The sequence below is a fragment of the Fundulus heteroclitus genome, chromosome 16 (genome assembly GCF_011125445.2).
Source record: "Fundulus heteroclitus isolate FHET01 chromosome 16, MU-UCD_Fhet_4.1, whole genome shotgun sequence".
Taxonomy (NCBI): domain Eukaryota; kingdom Metazoa; phylum Chordata; class Actinopteri; order Cyprinodontiformes; family Fundulidae; genus Fundulus; species Fundulus heteroclitus.
Window position 1 is genome coordinate 13573807 of NC_046376.1, and position 22559 is coordinate 13596365.

Consider the following 22559-nt stretch of genomic DNA (forward strand, 5'->3'; position numbering starts at 1 on the left):
ACTTTGCAGGATAAATAAGGTAACTTTGCAGGATATAAAGTAACTTTGCAGGATAGTAAAGTAACTTTGCAGGATAACAAAATCATTTTAAAAATATTTCAGGGCATCAGTAAAAAAATCGTAATAAACAGATGTTACCTGTTCTCTAGCGGATCTTTCTGAGGAGCCCCTCATGCTGGCGTGGGAGGGCGAGGGTGACGGCGGGTTGTGGTGGGGGCTGTGGTGCGAGTGCTGCAGCTGCTGCTGCTGCTGCTGTTGCTGCTGCTGTTGGTATTTACTCTTCAGGTGATCCATGAAGGCGTCCCTCTTCCGTTCCATGTCAGCCTTGTGCAGGTTGGTCAGGGCCTCCAGGCTCTGTGCAGCACTGACGGTGTGGCGGTGCTCCGACGTGTGCACCAGCCCGACATTGGAGAAGCGCCGGCCACTGTTCCCCAGCGTCCTGTACTCCCGTGGATACTCCAGGTCATCTGTGGAGATCATGTGACTGCCGCCACGCTCGGGATCTAAAGGACGTGGGATTGACGAGGGGAAGGAGGGATAAGGAAAAGAAAGAAAGGAGGTAAGAGGAAGAAGGGTGGAAAGTGTACGGATAAGAGGCCGGTTGCCACCCAAATCCGCAGCCGGAAACATTTCAGGGTGGAGACGTACATACACACAGGAGGCACACATAGGTAGAAACAAGTGAAGCAGGGGGGAAGCAGAGCGGGAAAACGGCACAGAGGAGACAGGAGAGAGAGAGAGAGAGAGAGAAATGGGATGGGATGTTAGACTATTTGCCACCAGGATGGAGCAGTTCCTTGCAGAATTATTGATTTCAAGTTCTAAGGGGGGAGGAAAAAAAAAAAAAAGTAAAAAGCGCTTCTGCAATAGATCAAAGGCAAGGGGCTCCACCTGAATTTGTTTTGGAGGTTATTCTTTTCTTATATGCCTGTTTGTCTTTAAGCGGCTTTCGTTTTTACCGAGGAAACAGGCAAAAAGAACATTTTTGACATTAAAGTGATTGAAAGCCAGGTGGGAACGTGTAGGAACAGAAACATAATTTCTATCATTACTCTGTCTCCGCTTTCCTCGCCAACTTCTGCCCATCATTCCCTCCGTCACTCGTCACCCGCTGACACTTTCTTTACATGTTCTCACTATCTCTCTGTCCCTTCTGTCCATTTTAAGGACTCCCATCACTCCGGCAGCACGTGGCCTTTTTATCAGTGCTCTATCTGACAGGCAATACAGCCCAAGGTGGAAGGCAGACAGGAAGAGAACAAAGACAGGCGGAAGGAGATGGTTACACATAAAATATGTGACTGGAATAGCAATGAACTTAGGATGGGACAAAAGAGCAGGGAGCTTTTTTTTTCGCCCAGTGAGTTACCTTGCTTAGGATAACAGGCCCCAGCGTTGGCTAAAAGAGAAACATGTGAAGGGTTAATTTGTGTGTTTGTGCACAGATGTGCAAGCAAACACATCAGGTCTATTTCATATGACAACCAGAAAAGAGCTATCAGGGGGATGATGATAGCACTTTATCTGGATTACCAGAAGGTAATGCATTATATATGCATCGTGATGGATTCCAACAAGTTAACATATGGGATGGATGGGTAGGGATGCAGTGTGTGTCTTCCAATAACCTGCTGCTGATTATGCAGTTTCATATGGAAATTAAATAGCAAATTACAGTCAGTGATGAGAAAAAAAAAATCTATTCTACAATTCCGGTCAAATTAAAAGTGTAATACAGCACTAAAGGAAGCTGACCTCCTGTACATGAAACGCTCGTCAGCAGCGATAGGATGAGCTGAACGAGTGAGCAGCAGTGGGAGACTTCTTCAGGCGGAAGTTACAATTAGAGCGTTAATGACCAGAGAGGAAAATGGGAAGTTTTCCGCACAGCGGACAAACTGTCACACAGCAGGAGGCTGTAAGGGGGGGGGAGCAGGTCAGCAAGGCAGAAATATAACAGCTCACTCGTTTTGAACCCACTTCTCACTTTATTCATGCTTGAAGAGTTATCACACTTAAGGGCGATCCGCACTTTTAACACTCGGCCCTTACATCCTTCACATTATAAAGTGCTGATGAACTGAGCAGGGGTGAGACAGAATGGAATGACCTCCTGGCTAACAACATTAGCATTGAATTCTCCCCCTGCTCTCCGGGGCTGCCGGTTGTATTCATATAAACCCCCGCTTAGAGCTCCCTCCTATCTGTTTTACACTTCATTAGACTGGAGCTTATTGTGCATCAGCTAACAAGGACCTCACTCAAGGGTCTGATTACAATATTGAGAAAAGATGTGGCTGTGTGTTATGGCTTGTTAATGTGCCTGAGCGTCCGCAGCACGACAGTAAAAAGCTGAGACGGCGAAATGCTGCTTGGTTCCCTCTCTCAGACTCTGCCTCGGTAGATGTGCTGGGAGTTCGGCCCCCTTCAGACCAGGTTAAAGCCAGATGGAAAATTGTTGACCAGAGCAGCAAGAGAATTCATTAAAAAAAACTAATTGCAATGTTAAAACAATGGTGGCATTTAGCTCTGATTTGTCTGATTGACGGGAAGTCTCCACACCTACACCCACCTTATCAATAACATGATAAAATGCTGTTTAGGAGGGTTTCCGTAGAGAGCCTGACGCGCCATCGAGTGCGTCATCCTACACGACAGTTTCAATCTGGCACAGAGCCCTGTTCATATATTTAACAGTACAGTGAGAAGGAACCATTTGCATAATTTGAAAAAAAATCCCTTGATACCTGTGAGTGAATCACTCCTGAGGATTTGAAGCCTGATTTGTTTTTTTTTTGTTTTTTTACAAGTTGTTTGTATGAGTTGATTTCTATTCTTTAAAGCCCATAAATTGTTTTTGTTTTTTCTTCCTCCTCCTTCTATTCTTTGACATCCTCATCCTCGGTGTGTTATGTTGCCCAGGCTTCTCCTTGAAAGAACAAAAGATGAATTTCGGATTTGAATAACTCACAGGTGCCCCCCCCCCTCCCCCAGTCACCCAGCAACCAGTCTATGCACAATTTGGAGGTATGTGCGCATCTCCTGAGTCGGGACACTGGCACGTACTGAGCGCTATGTTTAAGGGGCCTGACCATAGCAAAGCATGTATTATCACTCAAAATGTGGATATTTTGTTTTAGCTGTTTGTTGAGATTTGTTTTCTTGCAGCCGTAGTATCTAGCAGTGGCTTCGGTGTTGTGAAGATGTTTCCCCACTTTCTGTTGTGAGAAGTTGTCTTTACTAAAGGGAAAAAAAGGCACTAGTACATATGATGCTAATACTGTGCTTTTGTTTCGGGCTCTAAAGATATAGGTTCTGCAAAAAATTATAAACAACAAAACAGAAATTACTCTTTCTGCACCACCTGCTGAGCAATGTCTAATCCACAAAATGCACAACTAAAACATTAACCAATAATGTCCAAATCATTTAACTTCTTCAAAATAAGAATTTGACTTTTGGACACTCCCAGTCAAAAGTTTGGAATCAACTTATTTTTAACATGGTCAAAACTATGACTCAAAATTATTTAGAATTATGTATCAAACACAAAATTGTGAAATGACTGAAACCATCTTGTACATTGTAGTTTTTCCTAAATGCTTATACTCTAGGACGTCAGGTCTGCCAATGTTTTAAATGCAATTACTGAGTCCTGGAAGTTAGTCGGCCCATTGTGTGCTTTGTTGTTCCATTTTACTCTGCTGGAGTTTGTCTAAGCCCGTGCACCTCGGGGAAATAACAACATCCGCAGCTGTGAGGCGTTTAACATCAGAGCAAGTCTGTTTTCCACAAAACAAAAGTTGGAAAGAACTGTAATCATGTTCATATTCTTGCACGGCATTTAATACCTAGATGTCCAAATAAGAAGCTTATGTGCCAAAATATGGGTTCGGAATTACAGCTTTGCGAACACTAAACACAACTAATCAACTCTGTTGTGATGAAAAGAAGTATTTCTTCATAAAACCGGTTTTAGTTTTCTGCCATAAAACCTTTCAAACTCCACTCTGTGGAGACTCGCTGCAACACTGTATGGCAAAGCTCTATCTTAAAAGCAGCAGAAGTAAAAGCCGTGTGGGTAAAGATGTGAGAAAAGAAAATTGGAACAGGTTATTCTGTTTTTTTATTTTCGACATTCACAATGAATATATTCCTCTGTAAACTGGCAGACAAAAACCCTGACAGGCAAAACAATGTGCGACAGTCCCACGCAATTGGCAGCATCATTTAAAACATAAATGTATAGTTGGTTGGTTTAAGAAAAGACTTTGTGGCAAAACAGAAACATCTGCCCATGCGCAAGTCTGGATCTAAAGCTGCGGACACTCAGTGGGTCAAAGAAAATGTTGCAGCACCTTCTTGGCCCACCGAATAATTAAGTGCCTGAATGAAAAGGAAGCTTGCAATCTAACCTGATAAGACCGGTGACCCCAGCCAGTGAGGCCCCAGCTCCACGGAAAGATCAAGGAATGATCGAGGGCTTGATCAAGAGCTTTTATCCGCTTAAAAAAAGAGCCAGCAGAGTTGGGCACTGAGAGATAGTAGAAGACAAATGGGCAGAGGGAAATTACAGTTTTCAAAAGACGGATTCCACGAGGTAAGAAAAAAATAACTTACTGAGCCTCTTAACTGTAATTGCTCTGTCTGGTTTATTGAAAACAAACTGCGCGAAACCTGCTTTCAGCAGTGAAAATATTTTCAGTGTTTTGATATTTTTATTGCACTTGCATAGATTTTTTTTTTCTTCTTCACAAAGCCACCCTCTCCTTAACTTTTTGCTGTTTAAGACACCAGTTTGCACCGCCTTCACTTGGTTATTTATGCATACAGCTTGTGACACGCGCTGTTCGCCAACCCACCCACAGCAACCATGAACATGCACATTCACATTTTCAGTACATCTAAAGCCTACCCCCTCAGCCACCCAACTTACAACATTTTCTTTTCCCACTTCACCCTCGAGCCACACGGGGAACTGGACTTTAAAGTCAGGATTTCAGGATGCTCCTCGTTATAGCTGGACTCATACAGTATGGATAATCAGAGGAAGTGGTTTGGGTGCTTTGATGGATGTGGAAGCAGCGGCAAGCGTTGTATTTTGAAGGTGCAGCACGAGAGGGTCAGAGCGAGTGGAGGAACCGTACAAGAGGTTTCATGTCTCAGAGTGTGATAAGACAGCCGCAGGCCTGGATACAGTGGTTCAGTAGTTAAATCTAATTTCACAGGTGTTCTAAACATTCAGATCCCTCCTGAGGCTAGTGACTAAACATTGTTTGAAAGAGGGCACACATTTAGGGACACACGTAGAAAAGTCACAGCGTCCTCTGACTAACTATTTGGTCTACAGCAGGGGTGTCAAACTCATTTTGGTTGAGGGGCCGCATACAGCTTAATCTGATCTCAAGAGGGCCACACGAGTTAACTCATTGCAAGATTAAATAGAACTAATAAAAGTGGACTTGTTGATTTTTATATTAAGTTAATTTCACTTTTACACAATATATTATGAATAACCTCAGCGTTTTTAAGAAAAGTATGTGCAATTTCAACAATACTTTTACTCAGTTAAACATTTACTTGTGCATTATGCATAAGAACTGATCACAGTGATTATACAATGTTGAAAAACATTTATTCACCTTTTTTGGAACTTAAAAACAATGTCCTGCATGACAAAATACATCAAACAGATAAAAATGAAGAAATTATTTGAATTTTCCCACACCTGAAGCTTAATCTGCTAATTAAAACACAGCGCCCCTCGTGTACAATATAGGAACTGCATATTTTCAATTAAACGAAGTACATGTTTTTTTCAATAATTGTTTTATCATTCTCTTCCTTTTATCTTGTCCACTTGTAAAAGTCAAATCTGATGAGCTCTTTGTGGCATCTTATTGCCACATTGCCAGACAGGACACTGAAAAAAAAAAATAATAATAATATTTTTATTGTTATTTTTTTTTTAATAATGATAATGCATTTAGCCACAGGGCCGGACTAAATTGTTCGGCGGGCCGCATCCGGCCCGCGGGCCATATGTTTGACACCCCTGGTCTACAGCGTACCGTACTCATTGCTACCGGAAGTATTCATATCTCTTGAGCTTTTCTGTCTTTTGTCACGCTACAACCACAAACTGCAATGTTTGTTGTTGTTTTTTTGTGGGGATTTAACATGACAGACCCACACAAGCTCACCGTAGCTGTGAATAAGAAGGAAGGAAATTCAAAGTTTCCAAATGTTTTCATAAGTATACATCTGTGTATTTGTATTTTACCCCGGTTTACTTTCATACAAAATCAACCGCAAGGTAACGGAGTCGGCGTGTATTTTAATCTCAGCGTGAATACAGCTGTGCCGTGAAGGCCTCAGTGGCGTGTTAGACAGCAATAGTTGGCAAACAGCATCGTGACGACCAAAGAACACACCAGACAGCTCAGGGGTAAGGTGGAGAAGATTTTTAAAGCTGGTTTAAGGTACAAAACAACATATGTGAAAAGCCCCAAATTATTAATGCCCCCGGCAGATTTAGGCTTAAAATAATTCTCATCTAACCAAGAAGTCTGTTTCTGACAGGAATCCTAATAAAACAACTTAAAAATAAATATTTTCATGTTTTCATTTCCATCTCATTTATAAGCGACATGTTAGACATTGTTTATACTCTACTCGGTTGTCAATGGAAAATTTGTCATTGCCATTACAACAATCAAACCTCTTTGATGATTTATCTTTGATGATTTGAACGTCACACGGGGAGCCGTTCAATCCCTCATCCAAAAATAATAAGAGCATGGCCCAAATGCAAACCTAGCAAGATACAGCTGTCCATTTAAACATAAAGGATAGGCAAGGAGATCATTAATCACACAAGCAGCATTATGTAATGGGAAGCTAACACTGCACAAAATACTGAACACCACCTCAGTGTGCATGGTGGTGGAAGCATTGTGCTGTGGGGATGTTGAGAGTTAGAGCTAAATACCAGACACTCCAGGAAGAAAGCCGGTTCTTGACTGCAACAGACTTAAAAGTTCAGCCGGAGTTCATCTTCCAGAAGTGACAACCTCAAACATGCAGCAAAACCTTAATAGAATGGTTTATAGAAATGTATATTTATATTTTAAAATTGCAGCATTGTTGAAACATTTCATTTATTTCAGTTCGTTATAGCAAGATAAATGATAAATTAAGTCACAAATAATAAAACAACTGCAGCTTCAATTTTAAAAAACACTCAGCAAAAAAAGTTTAAATATCAATTTTTACCAGTGTTGAGAAATAAACAGAAATTGTAACTCTTTCTGAATAAGGCAGACCTGCTTCTTTACTATAAATAGAAAAACATTGCCAAAAGGCCAATTAAAGAAGAGCACAATAATATAAAAAGTTCCATTAGTCATCATAGGATTTATTAATTTACTCTTTGAGTTTCATGCAAAAAATTAAGCCCAAGACAAGTTATGGGAAAATACTTAAATAAACCCTCACAATGTTGTTTCAAGCATTGGTCAAAGCGACACAGAGATAATTAGCAAAATCAGAATCAACTATCTAATTTCTGTCCAGTGTTTCTTAATTAAATATTGTTGAATTTAACCTGTTCATATTAGCAATTTAATGAAGTTGGACATATATTATATCATATTTGACACATTTGCATGATACTCGTTAGGTCTGATATTTTAGCAGACAGCCATGAAAGAACCTAAAGTACTGCGAGGCATGAACCAGCTCCTTGTGGACTCCTGGCTGAGAAATCACGCAGGGCACAGAGACTGGAGCGGCAATACTGATTTGGAAAAGAAAGGCGGCTGGTAGTGCAGTCTGCAAAGTGCTTCTCAGGCTCTTCTGTTACTGCTAAAGGCAAAAGGAAATTAGCTAAACTGGAAGCTGTTGACACTCGTAGCTACATGCTCTATTGGGGACAGTTAAAACTAATTGCTGGAATAAGAAAAGAAAGCCTGAACAAAGCACTTTAACAACCGAAGGGGCTGAAGTAGCTTCTACTTTGAATCGACAATAAGATAGGTATACTATACAAAAAGCAATTTTGGCAGGCGTTAAATATCAGCCATTAAAACTGTCTAAAATTTAATTAAGCATGTTTGTCAAGGATGTTCAATATTGGTTAGATTTTAACCCCATCAGCTACTTTACTTCAAACAGAGATGGAATGAAAGCTGCAATGAGGACTATAGCCTCTGTATACCTCTATATAAGGTGTGGAGGCTCTACCTGTAAGCTACGTAGCACCCCTTATTATGACCAAAAGGACTTCTGTTGTGAAAACTAATTCAATTCATAAATATTTAATTAATCCCAAAGGGAAATGAAATAGAAATTAAACAAATAAAAAAACATCTAACATCTAACTGTGGTTAGATGTCCTCAGAATAGCATGATGATGGCAACATTATTGTGGTGCAGGTAAATCCTGTAATACATGGAGAAAAGGGAGATTTGCATAATCACTGCATGACTCACTAATTGTGAGAACATAATTTGGAGGAGATGCCTGCTTTCGACATGAGTCTAGAACAAATGTAATAAAATTAAATTATCACCTTCATTTTAGGCTGTATTCACAGAAGGAAAAAAACATTGGTTAGATTATTTGGTCCAGACAAAAAGCTGACTCTATTTTTGGTGCAGTTTTAGTAAATTATAACAGAGCCACGTTGGATGATTCCTCCCATTGGACAGAAATGACTAGGGTCAGATGTAGCGAAGACCGCAAAATTTTCTAAAACAAACATGGAAGTCCTGCATGCTGCGATGCTGTTGTACACATCTGTGCTGTAATTAAAGGAACAATATAATTTTTAAGGTCGAGAGCAGCTCATTCAACTCGGGTTTGGTGACGTTGTGTTTCAGATTTTTCTGATTTTAAAGTGGCCGAAGGAGACGACGCGCTCTGCGTTCCCTAACCCACGGTAGTAGCCAGGGGCGGTTCTAGACGGGGGCCAACAGGGGCCCGTGCCCCTGTAGAAATGGCCCTGGCCCCTGTTATGGCCCCTGTACTAAAAGCATAATTCTCATAATTATTTGCAATGGCAAAGAAACCATAACTGATTGGTCACTTTGACCAATATTATTTTTTTACCTATACAGCTGTACTCTAAAAAGAATTTAAAACTTAAAGGCATACTATGCAACATTTTTCAGTTAATGTGTTCCATACCGTTTTGGATGATTAAATGAGTCATTTCAGGTCGAACAAAGGTTTTCTCGGCCGCCCTGGTGGTCTGTGGGGGAAATACCGCACTTGCAATTGCAAGAGCTCTCGGCCCGCACCCACAGGCTCAGAAGTCTCGTGCAAGACTGCGAGAGTCGGTCTTGCTTTACGGCGAAAACTCCATGTGTTTTTGCCCTGCCATTCACTATATGCACGCGCGAAAGCAACAACAAAGAACCGCGTGTTAACGTCAAATAAACATGCAAGCATATTGAGTTTTTTTTTAAAATTATGATTATTTTTTTTATTTTTTTTTGAATGTTGGCGAGGCGGTAGCGTGAGTTTGGCGAGGCGGCCGCCTCGCCAAGATAGCGCTGCGGGAAACCCTGATGTTCATACTTTCACTGTGTTAGTTATTGTTTGTACTGCCGTTTTTTCGACTTTTCGTTACGTTTGCCTGTCTGCTAAGCTCAAAACAACCGCGCCTGGCTTGACGGGGAAACCAGAACAGCTGACCATCTTTACGACAGTGCACTTTTACTTTCGCCATCTGGGGGGAGCCTCGCTGGAAAATCAACCCCGGTTGCATAGTATACCTTTAAGATGTTTCACGTTTAGCTTTAGCCGTATTGAGCAGGGGGCAAAGTTTTCAACTGCTAGATCAGGGGTTTGAAACATGCAGTTCCAGAGCCACAAGCCACTTAATATTATCATACAGTTAAATATTGCGATTTTATTGTTTTAAAATTTTTTTGTTCTGTGCCCCTGTGAAAAAACACTGGCCCCCACCTTGGCCCCCCTGGTAAATTTGGTCTAGAACCGCCCCTGGTAGTAGCATTAGCAACACTGAGGGCAAATTTTTGCCAGATGTCGGATTGGGTATGATCAAGGCCGGTTTGTATTCAGACCAGAACAGCACCAGAATCTGTTTGGAAACGGACCGAGACCACCTTAGTTGTTGTTTGGTTCAGATCTGGGATCGCTTGAGTGAATTCACACCAGCACAAAAACGTCTGGACCAAGATGGGAGTGAACTTAAAAAGGGACCAAACATGGCAGGTGTGAATATGAACTAAATGAGCATGTGCACCATTTTATGTCTCTGTTTAAATCATATCAAAAAGGCCAGAAACACTCGCCCCTCCTACCAGGAGAGGTGAGTTAAATGGGGGAAAAGTGAAGGCTGGCACTGAGAGGAAGCCTTCAGGAGAAGGTCAGCAAGCATTGTGAGCTGCTGGATGTAATTACAAACCAAGACAATCAAAAGGCTTCAGGCAGCTTAACATAAAACTAACACAGACAGCTCCACACAAGGCGATGCCAGTACTTTCCCCTGTCTTTAGAACACAGCTAGAAGTGCTACATCCAACTTTTAACCTCTTGCTCTCCTATATTTACAGTGTTTTCCTCCCACCAAACTCTGCCTACTCGTGTTTTTTTTTCTTTCCTCGGTCAGCAGTGCAGACGGCTAGCAGCAAATCTGGATAAACGAACCTGTTAATGAACAAAGCATCACACTGACAATTACAGTTAGCCGTGGTTCAGGTGAGACTCCTTTGGGGCCGTCGGTAGCAAAAGCCCTGCCGATATGCGTGTGCACTCAACTGGAGAAGAAATTATAGATACGATGTGTGTGTGCGCAGTAAAAGTAAGGAGAAACAGGTGGCAGAAGCTGGATAATACATGTATTTGTTTCAGATGCATTGGTGATGAAAGCTGGCCAGGAGCAGGTGAGCACACCTTCCAATTACAACCTGTTGTTAAATCAGGGACTCTTGGGAGTCCCTGGGTGTGAAGAAGACACTCTAACCACATCTCATTATACCCGTGCAGAAGTGTTTACTTCACAGGGGAAACCCCTGTGCCCCTCCCAACTTCAGTAAGATGCTGCATGGAGACAAGCAGCTATAACAGAATTAAGTGCTGCTGTTGGATAAATGTATGCAGAACATGGGGGCTGCGAGCCTTCCCTGCCTGCAGAGATACTTCAAAGGGCTGCGGCTCAACGGCGGCATAAACTCGGATCATCCTGGGGAAGATGCTCATTCAACCAGGACATAGATGATGTTCAATTGCTAAACTTTGATAGCAAAATCCGTGGAGTTTTTTCTGTGTGATGTTTCACACAAGAGGCGCTAAAGAAACGGCCGGGTAAACTAAGCTTATGCTGCTGCTGATGGGTCTAAGTCATGCTCCTTCTTTTAGAAGCCTACATAAACCAGGCATAGCTTCCCCCTGCGTACAAGGAGCGACTACGGTAACTGTTTTGTCCTTTTCAAGTATCTGAAGGTAGTCGGTTGCCTTCTTTTTGTAGGTGCTGACCTGACCAGGTGGGATCCAAAAGGGATCCAAAAGTAACCCAAAGTTTACCATTTGTTGCTGGCTCCAGGAGAAACACTGGTATCTTTTGATGTCACTTAACTTTTCCTTTCAATACGCACATCGGAGGCTGTGGAAACAATCGGAAACTATTTCATCAAGATGCGAACTTCTACAACAACGTACAAGATCAGATCTGTATGCTGTTGGACCTCTGCCTGTCCACCACTTCTAAGTAGAATGACAGTTCTTACAGACAAAAGCATGTGTGGTTCTGTCCTTTGCATATAAGAACAGAACCACATCGTAAAAGCTCTTCAAACCTGAGGATATCCTAGCTGGATTTTCATCAAGGCAGCAACAAAATCCAGAAAACACACGACTGACCAAAATAAGGAAAAGAACAGACGCAAAAATTGCCGTCCCTTATGTTGCTGGAACATCTGGGAAGAAATGCGTCGTCGTGGTGCATTTTATTCTGAGCTGAACTCTCACACAAAGGTTGGTTCATCCTTAGGATAAAATTCCCAAATGCAAACTGAGCGGCGTGGTGTGTGCAGAGTGTCAAGGAATGCCAACACCTCCGTACTGGAGAAACTAAATAGCCTCTCCAGAGACTCGTGATTCAACACAAGGGAACCAGCTCCTCAGGACAAGACTCAGCTGTGCACCTATACCTCAAAGATAAGGGACACTCTTTTGAGAACCAAAACGTTCATACTTTGTACAGAGAAGACAGATGGCTTGAGATAGCGGTGAAGGAAGCCTTTTTTTATCAAATGAGAAAAAAACAACAACACACCTACTAAACCGAGGAGGCGTCAGATTTCAGCTTTTAAAAAACATACAGTCCAGGAATGAGGCTGATGTCTTGTCAGTTCCAAAACCAATTCCCACCTTCTTGCAGGCGACCAAACATCTCGCAGTGAGCCAGGGTAACAAGTCAATAACGAAGCCCTATTGTCAGGGGAGTCCAATCTGCACGTGATTTTAGGTGTGCAGAACTGCACGTCCCAAACAGCTTAAAAGCTTCAAACTTCTCCTTCACTTCCCTGTGCAAATTCTCAGTGATCCAGGTCATCGCAACAGCTAACTTAAAATCGAAAGAACTGAGCGAACGTCCAGTTGCCTCCGATTTAAGCCTGTTTGCTGTTTACCTCACTAGTTTTGAATTGAGAAAGCCCTTTGGGTGAAGAGCAAAACATGAAACCACAGAAACTGTTCAGTTGTTTTATATTTTTAACCATTTTTGGATGACCTTAGAAGATCTTCATGGGGCATGGCACTTACTAATACCCGCAGAAACCTTGGTTAAACATGCAATAAACACTGCAAGGTTAAAGATGCAGTAGCCTATAGCTCAATCTAACGTCAGCATTTTCAACACAGATTATATCATTGTTTGTGATTAAAAGCAGGGGTGGTAAAAAAATGTTACCTGACTCCGCCAGATAGATTTGCTCCGCATATCCATCTGGAAACCTTCCGTTGAAGTAATTTTGGGAAGGGGCGAAAATACTGGTTAGCTGATTGGCCTATGTTGGTGATAGACGGGCCAAATGAACCAATCAGATTCGTCGTCGCTCTGTTACGAGCGACGACGAAAACACAACCACAAGCCAAGCTACTCTTGCTGCTGCAGGTAAAGGCTCATTAGCTCAGCAAAGAAATAATCTGTAATTCCGATAAAACTTGCTCGATAGCCACGCTAACGCTAGTTTCATCGGCTGAAGCCGCCATGCTGTTAAGACTGAACTGACGCGCTTCCCGTTGCGTCACACCTCAACCCGCCTCAAAGCCAACGCTGATTGGACGTTCGTTTGGTGAACGGCTCCAAATTTTCTTCAACGGAGAGTATCCAGACTGATCTGCGAGTGAAACCTTGAAAGCTCGCGAGATCAGGATGGTCTCACGAGGCTAAAAAAAATGCACAAAGAGAAGCAAATAAAAATTGACATTTTTGCTTCTAAATGATAAAAAAGTAAAAATTGGTGTTTGGTCTTAAAATATCATCGTTTTACCCTTCATAACAACTTCAAATCGACTGAAATAATAACCTAGGATTGATTTCTAACTGCAAACTGGGAAGATTAAAAAGTAATATTAAGATGAAAGAAAAAACAGGATGTGCTTTTTTTGTGCCTTTACTGAAGGCCTTTGAAAATCACAAAATCTAAGAGAAATTCATGGAAATGTTGCAAAGCTTACCCTTTGCTGGTGTAAACGAATTGGTTGCTGAAATTGCCTCTTTCATGCTAAAATCTCTTTCATATTTTTTCAGACAGTTTTGAAATCTATGTTTAATTAAAATAAAGGGAACATATCACATCAGCAGCAGAAGACACACACACAAATCAAATTTACACAGCAGAGCTAAGACATGACTGAGGTTAAACCAGAATCTAAACCGTACCAGCATGAAATTATTTTTATGCAATTACCCGGAGTTGGAAATCTTTTTTTGGCTGATCCCAACTTTAACTATACCAGAAGAGAATGTCAGGCCCAGAAAGGCGTCTGATACTGGTAAGGTATTTAAAGTTGTCTGTAATAAGGGCTAAACCTGTGAAAATGATTTAAAAGCTCTCGGTTTATCCGATTCAAAGGTGTGTTATAGCAGTGCGGCTCTCTCACAACTCCTGTATGCAGAGCGAGATGCAGCATAACTGGACAAACAACAGTAACAGGCTGCAGACCGCAATGCTTTTGATAGTTATACACTGAGTTATTTCAAGTCAACAACAGCCACTTTGAACCAAAACTAGAATTGTTGACTCGTCACATCCCTCCGGAGTGTTTCCAACAAACAGTTACACAGACAGATATTTAGACAAAAAGAAAGAGCGCCGCACGATTTGCTGCACCGCTGAGCCGGTGATAAAAAGAAAGAAAAAGAAACATAAAAAGAAAGATTTTACAGTCAGGGAAACGGTAAAACCTGTTGTCCCATCCACACCCCGTTGCTTGTTAAGAAAACAACAGGGGAGTACGCTAAAACCAGAGTATGTTAAAACACTAAATAAAGGTTTACATCTGTTTATTCCTAATTAAGAAGCTGTTTTCTATAAATATGTTCCAGTACAGGAAGTTTAAATAGGGCGCTGTATTCAAATTGAAAATAGATAAGATAATACTACTTAGTGTCACGTCTGTAGGTGTGAACCCAGAATTCAGCCGAACACAGAATTACGTTAAAAAGGTTTATTGGAAATGTTCTATCCAGACAGACCAGAAGTTGCTGGCTGAACCACACTTGACCAGATGCAGGTGGAGCACAGGTGAGGGGATGCAGCGATCTGGCAGTGAGTGGATGTTAGGCAGGTAAATGAAGGCTGGGGAACAGGTGAACACACAAGCACACAAACAAACAAAAAACCTAAATCATGACGCTTAGCCCCTACACAACAAACCACAAAAAGAAACAGCTTATTGCTGTAGCAAAATGATGACAGTAAGTAAGCAAACAAAATGCAATCAAAAACTGTTCAAGCACACACACACAAAAAAAACAGGAATCACCCAGTGTTTGGAGTATTTGGAGGAGAGCTATACATCCAAGATAGTGGTGGGATCTAAATTCACATTGGTACAGTTCACTGATGGTAGAGAAACACTGAAGACTGCTAAAGACCACGTTTATAACCAGGTCTATTGGTTTCATGAGTAATAGAGCACACACACACACACACACACACACACACACACACACACACACACACACACACACACACCAAGTCTCTCAATATACTAATACTAACGAGCCAAAAAAGCAAGTTGTTGAAACTTTTTTACAATTCTTGCACAGTGAGTTCCTGCATTTGTCTTTCTTATACTACTACTACTACTACTACTACTACTACTACTACTACTACTACTACTACTAATAATAATAATAATAATAATAATAATAATAATAATAACAATAATAATAATAATAATAGTCCCAGAGGTTCATTACAATCTCATTAATAATAGAAATACAAATATTCAAAAGAATATTAACTAATAATGCTCTAGTTGTGTTGCAGATAATGCTCCTTAACAATTAGCTGCATCCCCCCCATCTTTCTGTTTAAATGTGTGCTTCCTAGTAAATAACCAGAAAGAATCATTGAAATAGCAACATGTTGTAGTAATTTGACATAAAAAGAGAAACTCATATAAAACGAAATTATTACATACAGGGTTTTATATTTATTTCTGCACATTATATTTTACAGCTACTAACAACCTAAAATTCAGTTTCTCAGAATAGTAGAATATTACTGAACCATGTTCATGTACAACTATATGCATTTACTGTAAACTACATACACTCAAACTCAATTTTGGATTTCCCTCAGCTGTGGCTCTTGACACCTCATTAATGTCCACAAATTCTTGTATAAAATTTGCTTCACAACCCTCCAAGGTGGTATTTATCCTTTCTGCTTCTGCATTTTTCTCCACCAGCACTTTGTCCTTCCACAAAACTTGCTGTTATGCTTGGATACCGCATTGTTAACAGGCTTTAACAACACTTCAACACTGTCTGCTGAACAATTGTCAAATAAGCTTTCATCCATAAAATTGTTTAGCTCACAAACTTGGCATAAAATACCTGCATTACAAATACTTTTTATTGGCCTTTCTAAGAAAAACATAAGTTTGGGTTTTATGTTCTTATGAAGTAAATATTTCACTCTGTTTTAAAGGAAACTATACACCGTTTAAATTTCACGTTTTCATTTAAATGACATTACTAACTTGTATTTGCTCATAATGAGGAATACCCACAATCGCTGCTGTTTTTAGCTTCATGCACATCCAAACAATATGTTGCAAGAAGTCCAGGAAACTGTAAATGTACAGGGAAGTGTTTCATTAAAATAAAAATAGTTGTGCTTCTTTAGAACTTTGTTCTTTGCTCTACTGCTCTATATTGAACACTAATTAGATAAGTTTGCTTTGGACAGATTAGAAACTTTGCCCAGTTCTCTCCTCAGAAGTCCTCACAGCTTCAGGATGCTTGTAAAAAATCCTTGGGAATGGAAGCGTAACAGGAAACATATACCATCATCTTATAAGGGGACATGTTGAAAAACATATTAGACATAATCAGATCTGCAGTTCAAGGGCAAAAAAAAGTTTAGAGGCGGGCAGTTTTGGAGATACATTATTTTACACACTCACTTCAGTAATAGTTTACATGAGGAAACAGCCATTGCAGATGCAAGGTAGTTTCATGTTTTTTTATGTTTGTTTTTAAACCTAAGAAGACATTCCGGAACCAAAGTAATCCTCATAACAAGATTATCATTATTAAAATATCTTTTTTAGAGGGGTGTAAACCAGATTTGTGCTGCCGCTGTGTGATGTGAGCCCGAGGTCTAATGACGACGGGCAAATTTGCACTAAATCTTGTCAGCCTTGGTGCTAATAGAGCTGCTTGCCTGTTAAGGTTACCTGTTTAATAGGGCAGGATTAGTGAGCTGGCTCAGACATCCAAATTAATTGCTGCCTCTCTCAAAGCAGACCTGCTTTCTAGCATCTTCTTGATGCCAGACCTCGCTTCTGCACGTAGTCGACGGGCTAACCTAACTAGCAATCTCAGACAGCTACATGTTTATTGTCAGATTAGTGAGGCTTTGGCCAATGGCTTTCAATCAAATTGGTGAATTACGTTGCATGCTGAGATTCATTAAATGCTTGCATGAGCTGATTAGATGAGAACAGATGCAGGCAGCAGCGATGGAGAGGTGCCCAAACACACGGGTAATGTTAGAGATGGGACATGTTCAGCAGCACGAGTGAAACAGAAGCAAATGTTCAAGCAGTGAGGCTGGCAATTAGCTGGATTTCACTCAACGGAAATATGATTTGCAAATGCCATTGTGTAGGATTTGATTTTAAATTCCAATGCTTGGCTCGATATTTGCCATTTAAAAACAACTTAATGGACTGTAGATCCTGACAACTGGCCATTCAGCTTCATATTAAGCTGCTTTTAGTGCTGGGTTCGGCTGATGGCTATAGCACCAGCATATAATGTGACAGGATGGAAGTTCAACAGCTAAAAAAAAAAACTAAATGTTGTATTTCACAGAACCTATTGATCAGAAATCTCCTTGAAATTTTTCTGTTCTTTATAATTTAAGACCTATACTATTTCATGTCTTTTACCTGGAGGGCTCACAATGCATTGTCACACAAGTGCTAATTTTCCTCAAATTGTAAGAATAACAGAAGCCATGTTGATGGGAATTATCTTGACAGTGTAATTGGACCGCTCTAACCAGATTTCCATTAATTGGAACAGCAAAGAGCAAGCAGGGGGGAGGAAAAAAATCACCTTAAAAAAACTGTAAAAAAAAAAAAAAAGAATCAATCAAAACAACCGGCAATTATCTCGGCAAAGATTGGCATCGCTCGTTGCTGCAGATTCATCGCCTTAGCAACAAAGTCAGCTGTTAAACAAAGCTGTTTTCAGCCTGTGCGGGCCTCCACACGTGCACACACAGTATTTAAAGGAGAGAAAAAGGGGAGGCATAAAGCGTCACAGTGTGAGGGATAGTCGGCGACAGATGTGGAACAAGCAGGACATCTCAGACATAAAAGTTGTCTCGTCAGATCTGGGTTTGGATGCATGTCGTCATTTGCCAAAGTGCAAGCTGCATGCTGTGCTGTCAACCAACTTAAAAAAAGACAAAAAGACAAATGGAAAATTAAAGGAGACATTTGTGAATACCCCTTTAGCAGCTCTACTAGTCAAAATAAGACTTTTGTCTTTTGTAATAAAAATGGCATGTACGGTGAGATCAGAAACTACATGGTGATATGAAACTATCCTGAAGCTGAGTGAAAATTTTATTTATTTGAGGAGGAATTGAGCCTTTTTGCCATGCTTGGTGTGATCTCAACATGAGTAGCGAGATAAACGGCACACAGCAGTCCCTTGTGGGGAGTTTGTGCAATTGCTCAATTTTTCGCCCACAGAGGATAACAGTACAGTGTAGCCTTAATCTCCCCCCAAAACAGGAACTCAAGCTTCAAATTTTATTTTAGCTTCTGCACCCTGTTGATGCTCCCTGATGCTTAAAACTGTCCCTTCATCCTCTGTAGGTGACCTTCCATAGCCCACTATAGAAAACTGCAATCATTTACAGTGAGCACACCGTAAACAACGAGATTTTCTCCTAAATGCTTGACATGCTTCAGCCTGCTTCAGGGGGGGATCTGATAAAGATTTCCTAAAAAGAAAAAAAAAATGTGTTGAATTTGTTTGCTTCGCTTTTTTTCCCCCTGTTGTCATTCTGTAAAAATATTTTCACAAGTTCAATATAACTTGACAATGCATGACTAAAATGAATATCTTCCATTTGTGCGTACCGTCTAACACTCTGTGTGGTTAATGCATGCCATGTGTAAGCTCCTGTTTTCCCGTTTATTCACCACGTATCTGCTGATCTCTGCGTACACCGACATAAGCTCACTCTTTTCTTTCTTCTGCTCTCTGTTTGCTCTTCTGTCTCAGGTCCCAATGGTTTTTTGCGTGTGTTCCAGGCGCCTCATTTGGGTGTGCAGAGAGAGGCAGAGGGTGTGGCAGGCATGCAGATGGCTTTGGGTTCCCCTGTGATGTGTGGAAGGGGGAGGCGGGGGGCGGTTAGGTGGAGGGGGGTTCGGTTGGCACAAACGAAGAGGAGGAGAAGACGAGTTGGATGCTAACAAGCTGTCACTCAGAGCGTAAACGCAGCATCCACAGCAGCAACAAAAACAACCAAGACAAACCCCTGACAAGACCGGTGTGATAAACAACAACTAAGACGGCATGCAGGGCTGCTGCGCCGTCACGGCAGAGGTAATAACCACCTGGACCACATAAATAAGAATTAATAGAATAAATGTAACAGAGAGAAGCCTTAATAAATTAATCTTTTATCTAGTGGAGCAATTTCATAGTGCAAAACGTAGAAATTATCAACCTTTAATTTGAGTATTTCATTAGGTGGGGACGTGTTTCTTGCAAAAAATGTTTTGAATAAATCAACTTAGAGGTACATCTCAGAACATCTCATCTACATGTGAATAAGGTCAATATATTCTGTCAATCATTTCAGAAAGTGAAACTTATAGATAACATAGATTCTATACACAGAATGACATGTTGCAAGTCATTTAGCTAGTTATGGCAGATCATGAAATACCAAAATTCACTGAAAATTACAATATCATATAAAATCAATAAAAAATAGATATATTTAAACAGATATGTCAGGCTTCTAATAGGTTGCTACTTTCAATGCACGCCAATTACTGCATCAATGCAGCGTGGCATGGAGGCGATGAGCCTGTGGTTCTGCTGTGGCTTTTAGGAAGCCATGGTTGCTTTGATTGCTGCCTTCTGGTCATCTGCGTTGCTGGGTCTGGTGTCTCTCACCTTCTTCTTACCAATACCCCATAGATTATATGTGGTGTATAAGTCAGGCCAGTTGGCTGGCCGATCAAGCACAGCACCACCAGGGTCATCAAACTAGATTTTAATACCTTCTGGTACCAGGACCTGTTGGAATAGTAAATTAGCATCTCCTTACGGCTTGTCAGCAGAAGAAAGCAAGCTCTCTAAAATGTCCTGGTAGGCGGGTGCATTGACCAACACCAGGAGATGACATGGCAACTCCAAGCCATCACTGACTGTGGAAACGTCACACTGGACATGAAGCAACGTGGGTTCTGTGCCTCCTCACTTTTCCTGCAGACTCTGGGACCTTGATTTCCAAATCAAATGCAAACTTTACTTTCACCTGAAAGGAGGACTTTGGACCACTGAAAAACAATCCAGTTCTTTTTTTTTTTTTATCTTTTTTTGTCCAGCTACGATGCTTTTGATGTCTCTGGTTCAGGAGAGGCTTGACATGAGGAATGCTACGTTTGTAGCCCATGTGTGGGATTTGTCTTTGTATAAGGACTTCAGACTCAGCCTGAATGGATTTCGGTAACCGTCTCATGGTTGTTGATATCCATTTTGCTGGTTCCACTTTTCCTACCACACTTTTTTCTTCCACTCAACTTTCTATGGATTTGCTTGGATACAGCACTCTGTGAACAGCCAGCTTCCTTAGCACTGACCTTTTGTAGCTTCTGGACGGTGTCAATGACTATTGTCTTCTGAACATCTGTCAAGTCAGCAGTCTTCCCTGTGGTTGTGTAGCCTACTGACCCAGACTGAGAGACCATTTAAAGGCATAGAAAACCTTTGCATATCTTTTTGAGTTAATCAGCTGGTTAGGATGTGACACCGTGAGTTTCCAATATTTAGCTTCTGAGATACTGAATTTTGGATTGATATTATCTGTAAGCCTTAATAATGAGAATTACTAGAATTAAAGGTGCGAAATATTTGGCTGTATATGTAATAGATCTAAATAATATGTGAGTTTCACATTCAGAAATGAATGACAAAATTTTTTAACTTTTTCATGATAGTTAGATTTTTTGTTTATGTTCCTGTATATCAGCACCTTATATTTTACTTCTGTTGCTCTTAGGTACAAATATTACCTGATACACCGTCCAGCCACCCTTAGCCACTCTTCAAGATGGGAAAGACAAGAGACAATTGTCATTTAAGTATGTCAGATGCATGTCAATCTTTATGAGTCTGTAAAAGACGATAAGAACATACTGTGCGTACTCGTCTAAACCTACCCTTGACTGAAATAAGAACAAAAACTAAAATGTTTAAAACAGCTAAGTTTATTTGCCCATGAATGGGCAAGAAAGAGAAGATAATCTCTACATTTTATACATAACTACAAGAAAGAGGGGTGATAAAAAAAACTCCATAGCAAATTATTGTAAAGCTTATGCGTCTCTTTACCAAAGATTCAAATAACTTTGATGGTACTGTAGATAGACTATGGCCCATGAGGTTTGACTGAAATATTATTTTTAACCCCTTTAATAAAATGATCGTGAGAATGGCATTTATTTCCTAACAAAAAAATAAAAATAAAACCGCAAAAAAATAAGGTTACTCCAACTTCACAGGTTTGAGTGATTTCTTTGGTGGACTAGAAATGTGTTTTAGTCCACATGACCCACTTCTGGCATCTCCCTTTTCTCCTTTTTTTCAGATTATCGTCTAAAGCAACAACCTAGAGCAAAGTCTGCACAGATGTGGGCTAATGACAGCATGCGGCTGTTAAGACTAGAGATACAACAGTCATACACTTGTTCGTATATGGGCTCCGTTGGCAGAAAGTTGGCTTTCACATAAAACTAAATGATGCATCAGCTTCCCATGGGGTTGCGTGGAGCTGTGAACGTGTTTGTGTGTGTTTTGGATCATAAACACAGAGAAACAATGAGTAAATCCTGCTTAATTGCTCTTATTTACTGCATTGTTGCTCTTATTTATTTTTGCCTGTTATGCTGCATTCAGTAACCACTCAGAACACAGTTTATGATGTCTGTCAATGGAAAAAAGGGCAATAATGAAAAAAAAAATAGATTTGATTAGATAGTCTGGTCCACTCTAAGTTTTTTTTCCATCATTTTTAAGGATTTTAACACAACATTTCATTAAAAAATATTCCCTCAACACCCATTCTTATTCAAATCACACCCACTGGAAAGCTACCTCTCCGGACATGCACACACAGACCGAATATCTACGCTTTTCAAGCTCAAGCAGAACGCCTTCGGAGGGGCTTATATACTTAAGCGAGAACACTCCAGCATTTAATATGAATAGAGACGTCAGGAAAAGTCTCTTTTTTTGTGTGTGATTGTTCCTCCTTTTTTCACGCCACCTGTTGGGTGAATGACACTCGAATTTGACAGTTGTTAAATGTTCTGCTCCGGAGCCCCAGAGCACTTGGCAGAGCAGCCCATCACTAATCCAGCGAGCACGAGCACCGACTTACAACTAGCTGAAACACAGAGACGGAAAGAAAGAGACGTGGAGATTTGAAAGACAGAAAGACAAACGCTGCAGCTGCAGAGACAGAGAGAGAGAGAGAGAGATAAGACGACTGTACAGGTGGTCAAAGTCAAGGAGTCTCATATTATTACAGGA

The 22559-nt window shown here is 40.7% G+C and overlaps 1 protein-coding gene across 11 annotated transcripts in view; it reads right to left on the bottom strand.

Moving 5' to 3' along the window:
- The window catches only part of si:ch211-278a6.1 (SRC kinase signaling inhibitor 1), a 138780-nt gene that overhangs the window by 61391 nt on the left and 54830 nt on the right, over positions 1 to 22559 (bottom strand). For 10 of the 11 annotated variants that reach the window (XM_021324619.2, XM_036147834.1, XM_036147839.1 and 7 more), the window contains exons 2-3: positions 1370 to 1399; positions 139 to 503 (exon numbers count right to left, since the gene is read on the bottom strand). In XM_021324619.2, coding sequence (XP_021180294.2) covers positions 139 to 503; positions 1370 to 1399 — 395 coding nt within the window. The remainder of the gene's footprint in view (positions 1 to 138; positions 504 to 1369; positions 1400 to 22559) is intronic. The other variant, XM_036147835.1, reaches the window with a different exon arrangement.